The 14894-nt window shown below is 40.5% G+C and overlaps 1 protein-coding gene across 13 annotated transcripts in view; it reads right to left on the bottom strand.

Moving 5' to 3' along the window:
* Positions 1 to 14894, bottom strand: part of BNC1 (basonuclin zinc finger protein 1) — a 218490-nt gene that overhangs the window by 22434 nt on the left and 181162 nt on the right. For all 13 annotated transcript variants that reach the window (XM_068275345.1, XM_068275346.1, XM_068275347.1 and 10 more), the window contains 2 exons: positions 5155 to 5257; positions 4829 to 5064 (listed from right to left, as the gene is read on the bottom strand). In XM_068275345.1, the coding sequence (XP_068131446.1) occupies positions 4829 to 5064; positions 5155 to 5257 (339 nt within the window). The remainder of the gene's footprint in view (positions 1 to 4828; positions 5065 to 5154; positions 5258 to 14894) is intronic.

The raw sequence follows: 14894 nt of genomic DNA, 5'->3' as shown, positions 1-14894 counted from the left end.
TTTTGCATAGGTCTTTGCATCCTTATAGCATGTGTGTCTTTTGTAAAGGTTGTTTATCTTTTTTTTTTTTTTCAGAAACGGGCCATGGTTTTAAACTTTTGCTTGTTTTCTGTCACCAAGGGGTATTAATAACCACCCACACTCCCTTATGTCCTCTTCCTGGAGACATCAGTCATAAGTGTTTAAAAACAAATCTACTACTCTTTACCTTGTTACAGAAAAAAAATTATATACTTTTTTGTAACCCCCATGTTTTAATGGACATTTCTAAAGATCATCACTTTTTGCAACTGCACTCTGCATAATGGGCAGGATTCACAAAGCTTTTTCACCTGTTTTCATCTTAGCTATGTTACATCTTTAAGCTTCCAAAGAGCAAAAATATAACATAATTAAGGTAAGAAAAGTAATACTGAAATGAATTTAATCAGGAACAACTTACAGAACAAGGTTCTTTTTATCAATTAGGTGATAAGTCACTTATGAGAAGTTTTGTGAATAGAGCCCAATGTAAGATAAAATTAGGACCCCAACAGGGTAATTATCAGATAAATTAAGAACCCAACAATCCAATGGGCAAGAAACATCAATGTGCAGGTGCTGTACTGACGCAGCTAAACCTTGCATGTTTCACTCCAAAATATAACTTTGTCAGAGGAATAAAGTACATTGTGCTGTACATCAAATAAATGTGCATCACTCTAGTGTCTGGGCTGAATTGTTATACGTTGGAAACCTCTATACTAGTATTTTTCTATTTATTTCAATGCATAATCAATAAACATGCTACATCTATATAAACTTGAAATATTATCATTGAGTTGACTGACTCTTTAATTGTCATGAAAACCCATAAAACACTTTAGCTAAAAACAGGGGCTACATATTTGTGTTTAATGAATAATTTTAAATTGAACAGTTTATTCAGGGAGATAGAAAACTTGTAATTTAAGTTCTAGATGAGCTGCTCATTTAAGTCAAGTCCCATTTTCCCCCCATTGCAAGTTTAATAATCTTTGAGGCATGTAAAGATCAGAGAATAAATGAAGGCGTATTGATCTATAGCCAGCGTCCACAAAGCACAGCTGTAATTACACTTGAGTGTTGGAGTTATATCAAACTCTGGCCTTGTCTAACTTTTCCCAATAACTACAATAAATATTTTATCACAGGACATGTATTTGATAGCCTACTGAGATTTTTCACAGTCCATGACAGACTTTCCAGGTTGATGAAGAATGTATCATCATATTTTTTTCATGCTGTAGAGGTTTGGAGATAATTGATTCCATATTTTTAATCCCAACACTAAAACGCAAGATTATACAGATCATTAAATATTGATCCTTGTCATGATATAAGGCCATAATGGAGGTTTGCATAAAAACATAATTGTAATAAGTAGCAGGAAGTATATGCTACTTGCAGGGAGCTTAACCAGTGAAGCTCAACTTGGTTTTGTCTGGTTACCAGGCGTATGGACATTACACTGCAAACAGCGTTCTCTAGAGTGGCAAACCCTATTTGCTAAACTTTAATAAAAGGCAATGTCATTGCTAATAATGATCTGCAAAAGTGGTGAGCAGGGTAGATGGGAGAACACTTAGAAAAGTATAGCTCGTTTTTGCCAATACTCACTTTTATAAATATTGTAATCAGCTGATTTCTGCAGCTGATTTCTGCAGCTGTTATTTCTGCAGAAACATTTATAAATAGGTCCCTTTTAAGTGTATGGATTATTTCCCAGTTTTTTCTACCTCTGTTCCTTCACCACCTGGTAGCATTTGGTAAGCAGAGCATATCTGAGATAAATATAACCAATCTGAAATAACATTTTGTGCCACTCAAAGTGACCACCACTCTATACAAGTAAGCTAAACTAAAGATGCATGCTGTACTAAACTTGGCTGGAGCACCCTTCTGTGGTCACCTCACCCAAGAATCGAGTGTGTGTACAGGTGTCCCCCTAGCTCATTTAAACATCTGGAATTCCAAATCTTTAAAGAGTGATCCTCAAGTGCATGGTCCCCCCCCCACCCTTACCGCTCCCACCAAAAGCCATATATGCACCTTGTAGTCGCTTACCTATGGAGACAGTATGCTTCACTCTAAAGTGACATCTGTACAGCATCTGAAGGATCAAGTCCTGATCCCTGACGGCGACAATCACTGGGAGTGTGCACACTCATTTAGAGTGGGGACAAAATTAGATATTTCCATTTCTTCTCTCCCTCAAGTGCTTTGCCTGCCGCTTACTACAGCTCTATTCACATCCAGGCGATGAGGAATTATTTAGACAAGAGGTAACACCAAGAAGAGAGTCTAAAAAAGCACTCCCCATGACTCATGCTCTGTACACACTTTGAATTTTCAGTCAAAACTATCGAGAATGATTTATGAGGAAAATCTAGAGAGTACAGGTGAGTAAAGGTACTCCCCCCCCCCCCCCCCCCAAACATCACTGGTCTCCTCTGTAGCTAACTAGCGAGATGGAACACTTTAGCCTAACATCTCTTTGTGTGAAGTTCCCATAGCAGAGCACAGCTTGCCTGTCCTCCCCTCTTCACAGAACAGAACACACTGCTCAGTCAGGGGCAGCATGTCGGTACAACCATCCTATTCAAAATGCCACCAACAACCATTTCAGGTGACATGTATATAAAGTGTCCATATACAGTAGCTGTGCTCTGAACCGGCTAGAAGAAGAATGCAGTCAAGCTAGGAGGAAAGAGGACAATTATACAGCAATCTGCATTAAGATTTCAGAATGTACTTAAAACAATTTATACTAAAATAGGATGCTAGATTTCTGCCTGACAGCATGGAATACAACCCCATTTATGTGACTAGAGGTGCACCCTAATTTATCTGACTGCAATGAACAAATGGATCAATTCACAGTTAAAGAAGATCTAAGTTGAGAGGCATACAGAGGCTGTCATATTACTTTTCCTTTAAAACCATACCAGTTGCCTGGCAGTCCTGCTGATTTCATTGGCTACTGGAGTGTCTGAGTCACACACCTGAAACAAGCATGCAGCTAATCCACTCACACTTTAGTAAGAAACATCTGATCCGCATGCTTGTTCAGGGTCTATGGATAAAAGTATTAGAGGTAGAGGGTCAGCAGGGCAGCCAGGTAATTTGCATTGTTTAAAAGGAAATCAATATGTCAGCCTCCACATCCTTCTCATTTCAGTCTTCCTTTAAATACCTAAACATGTACTAATGTGACTAAATCCTAAGTGGTTAGCATGCTTGCCTTGCAGCATTATCATTCCATGTTTGAATCTTGGCCAAAGCAATAACTACACAGTGTTTGTTATGTTTTCCTAGTCATTACACAGGTCTTTATCACACATCATAAAACATACTTACTAGCTTCCCCAAAAAACTAGACCTAGTTGTTGGAGGAAACATGAGGCTATGCTGAAGTAGACTCTGAAAGGAACTGCATGATAAATGTGCCACCAACGACGGGTCCGTCAGACCCTCCCGCTGGGCGAACGTTCAGCCGATAGAAGTGCGTGTGTACGCGCTGTCAGCGGACTGATAAGGCTGTTTCTGAATGATCCGCTCAGCGGATCGTTCAGAAACAGCCTTGTCAGTCCGCCGCCAGCGCGTACCCACGCGCTACTGTCGGCTTAAAGTCCGCCCATCGGGAGGGTCTGACTGACCCGTCGTTGGTGGCCGTAGTGCGTGTGTACGCACGTTAAAGGAGTCATCAGGGGTTTCAAATGAAAATAAGTGCTACTTACCCGGGGCTTCTTCCTCCAGGTCAGACTGACGTCATCGCCGGGGACAGGGAGGGAGAGGCGGCAAACGGCTCACTGCAGAGCTGCAGCGAGAGACATGCTGGGAGCTTGGGGCTGGAAGAAGCCCTGGGTAAGTAGCACTTATTTTCATTTGAAACCCCTGATGACTCCTTTAAGAATGTAAAAACTAAGACAATTCATTACTTTCTACCATAATCCTTCTGTGCACTCCAAAAATTCTAGTCACTTAACTAGGTCTCCACCCATTTTGCCTCACAGATGCATGCTGGGAGGCTGATGAAAACAGAGGCAGCAAGTAGCTAAAGGTGCCCATCAACAAAACAATCCTGATTGTACAATCTTTCCAATTCTATGAAGTAGAAGGGTAAACTTAGTGAATATACTTTGCAAGGATACTGAAGGTAATATTACTTAAATGTGTTAAGATTGTTGTCGATGGGCAACTTCAAATTCAGCCTTAAGGTGGCCACACACCATACAATTAAAAGATCAAATTTTTACCAATTTGATAATTTCGATCATTTGTCCTAAAAAATTGGGAGCTTTTCTTGGTTTTTTTTTTTTTTTTTTTTTTTTGGAAATTAGAAATCTTGGAAATTTCAGACCAACTTTATCAAGAATTGTATGGTGTGTGATGGATTGTCAATAACTTGATGTACAGTTCCAATCATTTTTTTCTGAGCTTTCAATTATTTTATTCATGATTGGGAGAAAAATGAACTAAGGTGTGTGGTACATTGGTCAGCTTTTTGAATTGTTACAATCAATCAGAAAAATGGATTGCTATTCTTGAATTGAACAGATATTTAAAAAAAAAATTGTATTGTGTGTGGCCTCCTTTACTGTGGTTTTTAGGGATGCAGAGGGAGTGGATATTAAGGTTTACAAAGTAGGTTGTATATGCTCTCTTAAATAATATGAAAACAAGTTGGGAATTAAACAAACAAAAATTAAAGCATAATAGGAAGCTAGTTTCACTTCCAGTGCGATTGGCAAGTGAACTCTGTATGTGATGGCTGCTCCTTTAGTTAATGCAAGCGCTGTAATAGTACCTGAAGGACATAACCCCGGATGTAGTCCTGTAGTGTCCAGTCAAGTGAATGCAGTATTTGCAGGACCTCCTCTTGCTTCAATACACTGAAAAGCCGATCAAGCAAAATTTTCAGACGGACGGGGACGGCCTGAGTGCCATAAAGCATAAGGCTACTGATATCGAAGACCACGCTGGACTGAACAATCTCCACTTGGCTGGAGGGATAGAAGTGCGGGATCCGTAGCTTGCTTAATGCTAGGTCACAAGACAACAAAAGAAGGTTGAGAATCTATAGGAATGGGGAAATCTAAACAATCAACAGTGTTCTAGTCACACATCACTTACCGTGTGCCACCCATCCATGCCTGCACTGCTCACAGTGCCGGGGGTTTATTTTCCCAGGTTTAAAACCGTGGCAGATGCAGTTGACCAAGGTGCACCTTATTGTCTGGAAAATAAATGCACAAAGTGTCAGGATTTAAGATACAAAAACCTATTTAAAGATCTGTTTAATTTTACAGGTATATTTCAGAATATATGCAAAAAAGTAAAAAACAATAAAAACACAATAACTTAATCACTTAATGACAAGCTGACTTATAAAAACGTCCTGCTAGAGCCTTTTAATGGCTCCAGGACGTTTTTATAAGTCAGACAGTGCTGCTGCCGCTGTGCGCGTGCACGCTCCCCCGCATGCATTCCTGCGCACGTGCACGTGAAAATAGTGAAAAAAAAAAAACACACAAAAAAAAGAATACACCTTTATTTCCAAATACTATATTGTCACCATACTTTGTACTAGGGACATAATTAAAATCTTGTGATAACCAGGACAAATAGGCAGATAAAATGTGTGGGTTTTAGGTACAGTAGCAGTGTTTACCTACCTGCCCTGGTTCATGCATTTGTATCCTCCCGCCTAGACTACTGCAACGCCCTGTTCATCGGATCTACAGAAAAGGTTCTGCGCCCCTTACAGCTAGTACAGAATGCTGCAGCCAGACTCCTAGCCAATGCCCCCCGCAGCTCACACATCACCCCAGTACTGCAAACTCTTCACTGGTTACCAGTAAAATGGAGAATCAATTTTAAGATCTGCCTGCTGACATTCAAGGCTCTACACCACATGGGACCCAAATACATAGCGGATCTATTGGAACTTTATGCCCCTCCACGCACCCTCCGCTCTGCCAACAAGATGAAACTGGTTATTCCCAGGATACACTTAACATTTGGTGCTCAGGCCTTTTCCTATGCAGCCCCTTCTCTATGGAACTCACTTCCACAATCAGTACGAGAGGCTCCCTCTCTGGACAGCTTTAAAAAAAGGCTAAAAACTCACCTCTTTTCCCTAGCCTTTGAGACGGCATAATGCAGGGTCACAGCGCTTTGAGTCCCCAGGGAGAAAAGCGCTATATAAATGTTGTTATATTAAAACTATAGGGGTTTAAATTGGAGAAATAGTGTATTTTTTCATTTTTTTCCTTGTTTTTCCCTTTAAATGCATAGAAAAGAAAGTAATTACTGAAAACAATCATTAACCCCAAAAAGCCTAATTGGTGGTGAAAAAAACAAGATATAGATCATTTCATTGCGATTAGTAGCGATTAAGCTATTGGCAAATGAAAGGGATGAGCACTGAAAGGTGAAAATCGCTCTTGTCCGTTAGGGTAAAAACGCCTTTGGGGTGATGTGGTTAAGGGGGGAGGGGGGGGGGGAGGGTATTCAACCGAGTTAGAAAATCATTATATATTCACACAGTTATGCTCATTTCATTCATATTTTATCAATGTGGGGCAGCACTGTGGCATAGTGGTTAGCGCTCTCGCCTTGCAATGCTGGGTCCCCGGTTTGAATCCCAGCCAGGTCAACATCTTCAAGGAGTCTGTATGTTCTCCCAGTGTCTGTGTGGGTTTCCTCCGGTCACTCCGGTTTCCTCCCACATTCCAAAAACATACAGATAAGTTAATTGGCTTCCCCCTAAATTGGCCCTAGTCTACAATAAATACACTACACGATACATACATAGACATACGACTATGGTAGGGACTAGATTGTGAGCCCCTCTGAGGGACAGTTAGTGACAAGACAATAAAATCTGTACAGCGCTGCGTAATATGTTGGCGCTATATAAATACTTGAATGAATAAATAAATAAATAAATACATGTAGAATGCAAAATATAGGGATGGTCAATGCTATAAAAATAATTCTAAGTTGTTGCCAGAATCTGCATATTTATACAGCTTTAAAATGCACCAGTTTAATTCTGCCTTGGCTGTATTCGATTGGTTCATTTTCAAGCTGCGTACATTTGCATACACCATTTGCATAATCCTGAATTAACTTGCAATTATTAGCGTCTCATTGACCATCACTTGCAAAAGGTCTCTTACAAAATTCACTTAAAATAAAAAAAGAAACTGATCTATTTTAAAGGGAGGGTTCAGGGAAAATAAAAATACTAATCCACTTACCTTGGGGCTTCCTCCAGCCCGTGGCAGGCAGGACATGCCCTCGATGCCGCTCCGCAGGCTCCCGGTGGTCTCCAGGGGCGCACCCAACCTGGCCAAGCCGGCTTCCTGGTCGGGCTCTTGTGCGCTCCAACGTGCGTCTCACGCGGTCACGCTGACGTCAGACGTCCTACGAACTGTACTGCGCAGGCACATAACTACTGCGCCTGCACAGTACAGGCTGGAGGACGTCCGATGAAGTCGACGCGACCGCGTGAGACGCACGTTGGAGCGCACAAGAGCCCGACCTGGAAGCCGGCCTGGCCAAGTCAGGTGAGCCACCGGAGAAGACCGGGAGCCTCCAGAGCGGCGTCGAGGGCACGTCCTGCCTGCCACGAGCTGGAGGAAGCCCCAGGTAAGTGGATTAGTATTTTTATTTTTTATCTCTCTCCGTGGATCTTCCCTTTAAGTACAGGTGAATGTACATATAACATGCCAATTTAAAGGGCAACTGAAGTGAGAGGGATATGGAGGCTGCCATATTTATTTCCTTTTAAATAATATCAGTTGCCTGACAGCCCTGCTGATCTTTTTGGCTTTAGCAGTGTCTGAATAAAGCCTGAAATAAGCGTGCAGCTAATCTTGTCAGATCTGACAATGTCAGAAACTCTGCTGCATGCTTGTTTAGGGTCTATTACTAAAAGTATTGGAGAAAGAAGATCAGCAGGGCTGCCGGGCAACTAGCATTGCTTAAAAGGAAATAAATATGGCAGCTTCCATATTCCTTTCTCTTCAGTTGCCCTTTAATACTCTTTTGTAGCGTGTAATACAGCTAGTGGATACAGATAGTCAGTCCTGGATTGGGGACAAAAGTGCATAGGAATCAAAGCTGCATATGTGTGCACTAGATAGTGCAGCTCAGCAGATGTTAATTGCTTTGTATAGGGCCTTCTCAGTCATTCTTGTAGAAGCAGTAGACAAAGCTGCTTACTGTACCTATCTGCAGACGTAAGGAAAACTAGGCTTGTATACAGACAAAACTTTCTTCTTCTGTTCCGAAAATTGGTCGTCACTTATCCAATAACTATTTCAACTATTGCCAACAAGTGGTATTTAAGCAACGGTTTCTGTCGAGCATTTTCAAGCATTTAAAAAAAAAAAAAAAAAGATGTACAGTTAAAAGACGGAGTCAGTTCTAAACAGCAACTGTTGTGACAGTATGATGCAATGTTATAAAGTTATATAACGGAAAATAAAAATCTAAGACTCTTATTTGCTCTCTTTCCTCATTCGTTTAGTCGACTCAGACTGTTTGTGACCAGATGTACATCTGCATGCCAGATGTCTGTCAATCAAGGCTTCTTTCAGCTGTTGCATAGGCATGTTCATAGCTTCCTCTTCTGCTTTTGCTCTCAATTTTTCCAAGCATCAAGGATTTCTCCAAATGATCTCGCCTTTTCCTTTTCGTGTCCAAAGTATTTAAAGGAGCACTATGGCGAAGAACTGTAAAAAATGTAAAATATGTGCAAACAAACAAGTAGTATGTTTTTTTTGAGCGCTAAATTACTTTTCTCCCATGTTGCTGACACTTACAGTAGGTTATAGAAATCTGACAGAAGCAACAGGTTTTGGACTAGATCTCTTCATGTCAGATTTCTACTACCTACTGTAAGTGACAGCAACATAGGAGAAAAGTAATTTATGGCTCATTCTACTCTGGGACAAAACGTACTTCTTATTTGTCTATGTTTGCACATATTTTAAAATTTTACAATTTTTCGCCATAGTGCCCCTTTAAGTTTTAATAGTAGTAGCAGCCCTTCTAGTGAACACTCTGACCTTATTTCTATAAGTATTGACTGGTTTGATCTTCTGGCAGTCCAGGGAACTCTCAGTCACTTTCTCCAAACCCACAATTCAAAAGCATAAATTTTTCTACGCATGACCTTATTTATAGTCCAACTATCACAGCCATACTCTAGGGTACTACTGGGAAGATCACAGCTTTAACTATCCTTGATCTTTGTTGGTAAGGTGACATCTCTATCCTTTAGTATCTTGTCCAAATTTGCCATAGCTTTCCTCCCACTTAACAAGCGTCTCTTAATCTCATGGCTGCCGTCACCATCTGCAGATATCTTTGGTCTAAGAAAGATTCTGTTACAACTTCTCCTTTTTTCCATCTATTTGTAGATTGTTTATTGGAGCAGATGACATGACTTTAGTTTTCTTGATGTTAAAGAGAACCTAAACTGAGAAGGAGATGGATTTTTCTTTTTAAAATAATACCAGTTGCCCGACTCTCCTGCTGGATCCTGTGTCTCTTATACTTTTAGCCACAGTCCCTCAACAAGCATGCAGATCAGGTGCTGCAAGTTGTTTCAGGTGTGTGATTCAGCCACTGCTGCAGCCATATGCTACGTACACACATGCGACAACGATCGTTCGTTGTGAACGACGAACAAACTTTTAATTGATGAAAGAACGACCTAAGTAAAGTTAGTTTTTAAATGTGTGTAACCATCTGATCGTTAGAACGAACGTTACATCACGTAAAGCAACTATTGCGCTTGCGTATAAAAATGAGAAGTTCCATGGAGAAATAGCGAAATGCGCATGTCAAGCCTAGTACGAACGACCGTTTCCAACGATGTACTACTTTTGCAAACGATCGTCGTTGGAAAAAATCCGCCAAGCTAGATCGTTCGTTTTTAACGATCTAGCTCGTCCGCCGTTAGACTTAATGATCGTTGGTTGCTTTTTTTTAAACGATCGTCGTTTGAAACAATCGGGGAACGATTGTTTCAAACGACTATAGTCGCATGTGTGCACCTATAGAGATCAGCATGACTGACAAGCAACTGGTATTGTTTAAAAGGAAACATCCATATCCCTCTCAGTTTAGGTTCCCTTTAAACAGTAGGCCAGCTTTGGCACTTTCTTGTTTGAAATTCATGATTGGGCACATCCATCCTTCCTTAATTTCAGCCATCAGATTGGTATCATATCTCAGATTGTTAATATTATTGCCAGCTATTTTAATTCCAGCATATGACTCATCCAAACCAGCTTTCTGCATTGCATATTCAGCATAGAAGTTCAATAAATAAGGAGACAGTATGCAACCTTGTCACACTCCCTTGCCAATTCTGAACCAGCCAGTTATTCCATACTCCATTCTAGCTGTTGCTTCTTGGTTTGCATATAGATTTCTCAAAAGTCAAATGAGATACACAGTCAATAGCTTTTGAATAGTCAATAAAGCAAAAGACAACATTCTTCTGGAATGCCCTTGCTTTCTCTATTATCCAGCGAAAGTTGGCAATATGGTCCATTGTGCCCCTCCCTCCTCTATAACCAGCTTGCTCATCTGGCAGTTCTCGTTCCATACATTGCTGCAGTCTAGCTTTATTTGCTACTAATGTTCTATATATTATCCGTACTACACATACGATTCATTATCTCATAAGTTTATTTTCACTTCAAATTTGCCTTAACCACTTCAGCCTTTAGTGTTTTTTCACCTTTATGCATCCGAGCAATTTTCACCTCCCATTCATTCACCAATAACTTTATCACTAATTATCACAATGAAATAATCGATATCTTGTTTTTTTCCACCACCAATCAGGCTTTCTTTGGGTGGTACATTTTGTTAAGAAATATTTTATTCTGAATGCATTGTAATGGGAATATTAAGATAAAAATGGAAAAAATTATTATTTGGCAGTTTTCGGCCATTATAGCTTTAAAATACATGCTACCATAATTAAAACCCATGTATTTTATTTGCCCATTTGTCCCGGTTATTACACCATTTAAATTATGTCCCTATCACATTGTATGGTGCCAATATTTTATTTGAAAATAAAGGTGCATTTCTTCAGTTTTGCATCCATCACTATTTACAAGCTTATTATTTTAAAAATATTAGTAATTTAACCTCTTGACATGCATATTAAAAAAGTTCAGACCCTCAGGTAACTATGTATTTTTTTATTGTAATTTTTTTTCTAATTAAAAATTTTATTAAAATATTTTTGGGTGTGTGGGAGCTAAACCGTTAATTTTAAATGTAAAAATGTCTATTCATTTTAATACAAATGTATGTAGATGTAGTTTTACTATTTGGCCACAGTAAATTTTATTTTTTGGCTTCCTGTAAGCGTACTTACAGGTAGTGAATAGGGGATGTGTAACAGAACAATCGCGGCTTCTCCATAGAAGCCAGCTATCGTTCTAACTGTTTTCCCATTCATTGATCTCCCGGCGGCTCCATTTTCTCATGGACGTAGCTCCTATGTCTAGCATGCATATTTGGACGTAGGAGCTACGTCCTGAAGGCTAAAGTGGTTACAGGTAACCTTAAAAAAAATGAGTTTTACTCACCTGGGGCTTCCAATAGCCCCCTGCAGCTGTCCGGTGCCCTCACCGTGTCCCTGCGATCCTCCTGTCCCCGGCGGCGGCCACTTCCGGTTTCGCCGTCAGGACCCGACAGGCTGGGAACACGAGTGATTATTCGTGTTCCCAGCCACAATAGCTCCCTCTATGCTGCTATAGCAGCCTTTTATGCTGCTATAGGGAGCTATTGCGGCTGGGAACGCGAATAATTACTCGCGTTCCCAGCCTGTCGGGTCCTGATGGCGAAACTGGAAGTGGCCGCCAGCGGGGACAGGAGGATCAGAGGGACACGGCGAGGGCACCGGACAGCTGCAGGGGGCTATTGGAAGCCCCAGGTGAGTAAAACTCATTTTTTTTCCGGCTTAAGGTTCACTTTAAAGAGACACTGAAGCGAAAAAAAAATGATGATATAATGCATTGGTTGTGTAGTACGGATAATTACTAGAATATTAGTAGCAAAGAAAATATTCTCATATGTTTATTTTCAGTTACAGTGGCTTGCAAAAGTATTCGGCCCCCTTGAAGTTTTCCACATTTTGTCACATTACTGCCACAATCATGAATCAATTTTATTGGAATTTCACATGAAAGACCAATACAAAGTGGTGTACACGTGGGAAGTGGAATGAAAATCATATATGATTCCAAACATTGTTTACAAATAAATAACTGCAAAGTGGGGTGTGTGTAATTATTCAGCCCCCAATGGTCTGAGTGCAGTCAGTTGCCCATAGACATTGCCTGATGAGTGCTAATGAGTAAATAGAGTGCACCTGTGTGTAATCTAATGTCAGTACAAATACAGCTGCTCTGTGATGGCCTCAGAGGTGATCTAAGAGAATATTGGGAGCAACAACACCATGAAGTCCAAAGAACACACCAGAGAGGTCAGGCATAAGGTTATTGAGAAATTTAAAGCAGGCTTAGGCTACAAAAAGATTTCCAAAGCCTTGAACATCCCACGGAGCACTGTTCAAGCGATCATTCAGAAATGGAAGGAGTATGGCACAACTGTAAACCTACCAAGACAAGGCCGTCCACCTAAACTCACAGGCCAAACAAGGAGAGCGCTGGTCAGAAATGCAATCAAGAGGCCAATGGGGACTCTGGATGAGCTGCAGAGATCTACAGCTCAGGTGGGGGAATCTGTCCATAGGACAACTATTAGTCATGCACTGCACAAAGTTGGCCTTTATGGAAGAGTGGCAAGAAGAAAGCCATTGTCAACAGAAAAGCATAAGAAGTCCCGTTTGCAGTTTGCCACAAGCCATGTGGGTGGGTGGGGGGGGGGACAGCAAACATGTGGAAGAAGGCTCTCTGGTCAGATGAGACCAAAATGGAACTTTTTGCCCAAAATGCAAAACGCTATGTGTGGCGGAAAACTAACACTGCACATCACTCTGAACACACCATCCCCACTGTCAAATATGGTGGAGGCAGCATCATGCTCTGGGGTGCTTCTCTTCAGCAGGGACAGGGAAGCTGGTCAGAGTTGATGGGAAGATGGATGGAGCCAAATACAGGGCAATCTTGGAAGAAAACCTCTTGGAATCTGCTAAAGACTTGAGGCTGGGGTGGAGGTTCACCTTCCAGCAGAACAACGACTCCAAACATAAAGCCGGGGAAACAATGGAATGGTTTAAAACAAAACATATCCAAGTGTTAGAATGGCCCAGCCAAAGTCCAGATCTAAATCCAATCGAGAATCTGTGGCAAGATCTGAAAACTGCTGTTCACAAACGCTGTCCATCTAACCTGACTGAGCTGGAGCTGTTGTGCAAAGAAGAATGGGCAAGGATTTCAGTCTCTAGATGTGCAAGCTGGTAGAGGCATACCCTAAAAGACTGGCAGCTGTAATTGCAGCAAAAGGTGGTTCTACAAAGTATTGACTCAGGGTGCTGAATAATTATGCACACCCCATTTTGCAGTAATTTGTAAAAAAATGTTTGGAATCATGTACGATTTCCGTTCCACTTCGCACGTGTACACCACTTTGTATTGGTCTTTCATGTGGAAATCCAATAAAATTGATTCATGTTTGTGGCAGTAAATTGACAAAATGTGGAAACCGTCAAGGGGGCCGAATACTTTTGCAAGCCACTGTATATAGTGTTTTTTATAACATTGCATCATTCTCTAATATTTGCAGTTTATACACTACTCAGCGTTCTAAATGATTTTACAGAGCAGGCCAGTGAACTTTTGAACTGTCCTCTGGAGAGAAAAAGAAAATACAGTGAGTGACCATGGAGATAACAAGCTTCAGAAGACAGAGCTCTCTGCGACTTTGAAAGTCGTGGAGCTCAATGGCTCTTTTGCATAGATAACAACTGGAGTTTCTTAACTCTTCCTGTACTGGAAACAATATTAGACTTATGTCTCTGCTCCTAATGTTTTATTTCTTAGCTGTAGTACACATACAAATCCTACCATATTTTTTTTTCTTCGCTTCAGTGTCTCTTTAAGTGTTTAATATCAGTTACTACAATAGCAAAATAATCTGCATTATTGAAATGATTTGCAGCATACCAGCTTGTACATTGTGATTTAGTGCATCACAGAAACATATGCACACAATATTGAGAAGAGTTCACTGACAGATTATAGTCCATGGTCAGAGTTTTATAGCTTCCAAATGAATGTAATGATCACGTTTCATTAAGGAATACATTACTCTGTACGTCCTATACATCTGGATACCTTATGCAGGTCATAAATAATCACTGATCTGGCAGATTTTCACAGCCAGAAACACAGTTCCAAAGGCAAAACAACAAGTTTCAAATCTGTTGCAGCCTTGTACGGTACTTCAGTGAGAAAAAACTTAGCTTATCACAATGCTAAAAAATCTTTGCAGATGGAGGACTGGTAGTGATAAAGAGCAAGATCATAACATTTCACAAAGGTTTTACAATTCAAACAAATGTATTTATGACCATCACCACTGTAGTCATGTGTCATTGTTAGGATAAGTTTTATTGTTTTTGCACCCATTCATTTTATGTGTTCAAAATAGAGAAGATTAGTATAAGACCTACATGCCAACCAATATTCACTCCCATCCGATGAACAATTTGATGAAAATGATTGGATTGGCTGCTGAGCAGAAGTGATTTCTTCAGAAAAATGATCAGATCAAAAATGACTACAAAACTACTCATTGTGAGATCAGTACTGGCAAATTGTGATCAGTCCTGCACGTTGCGCTGTGAACATGTGCTAATGACGAAC

The sequence above is a fragment of the Hyperolius riggenbachi genome, chromosome 3, assembly GCF_040937935.1.
Source record: "Hyperolius riggenbachi isolate aHypRig1 chromosome 3, aHypRig1.pri, whole genome shotgun sequence".
NCBI classification, from domain to species: Eukaryota; Metazoa; Chordata; class Amphibia; order Anura; family Hyperoliidae; genus Hyperolius; species Hyperolius riggenbachi.
This window is presented reverse-complemented; position numbering and strand designations above follow the sequence as displayed.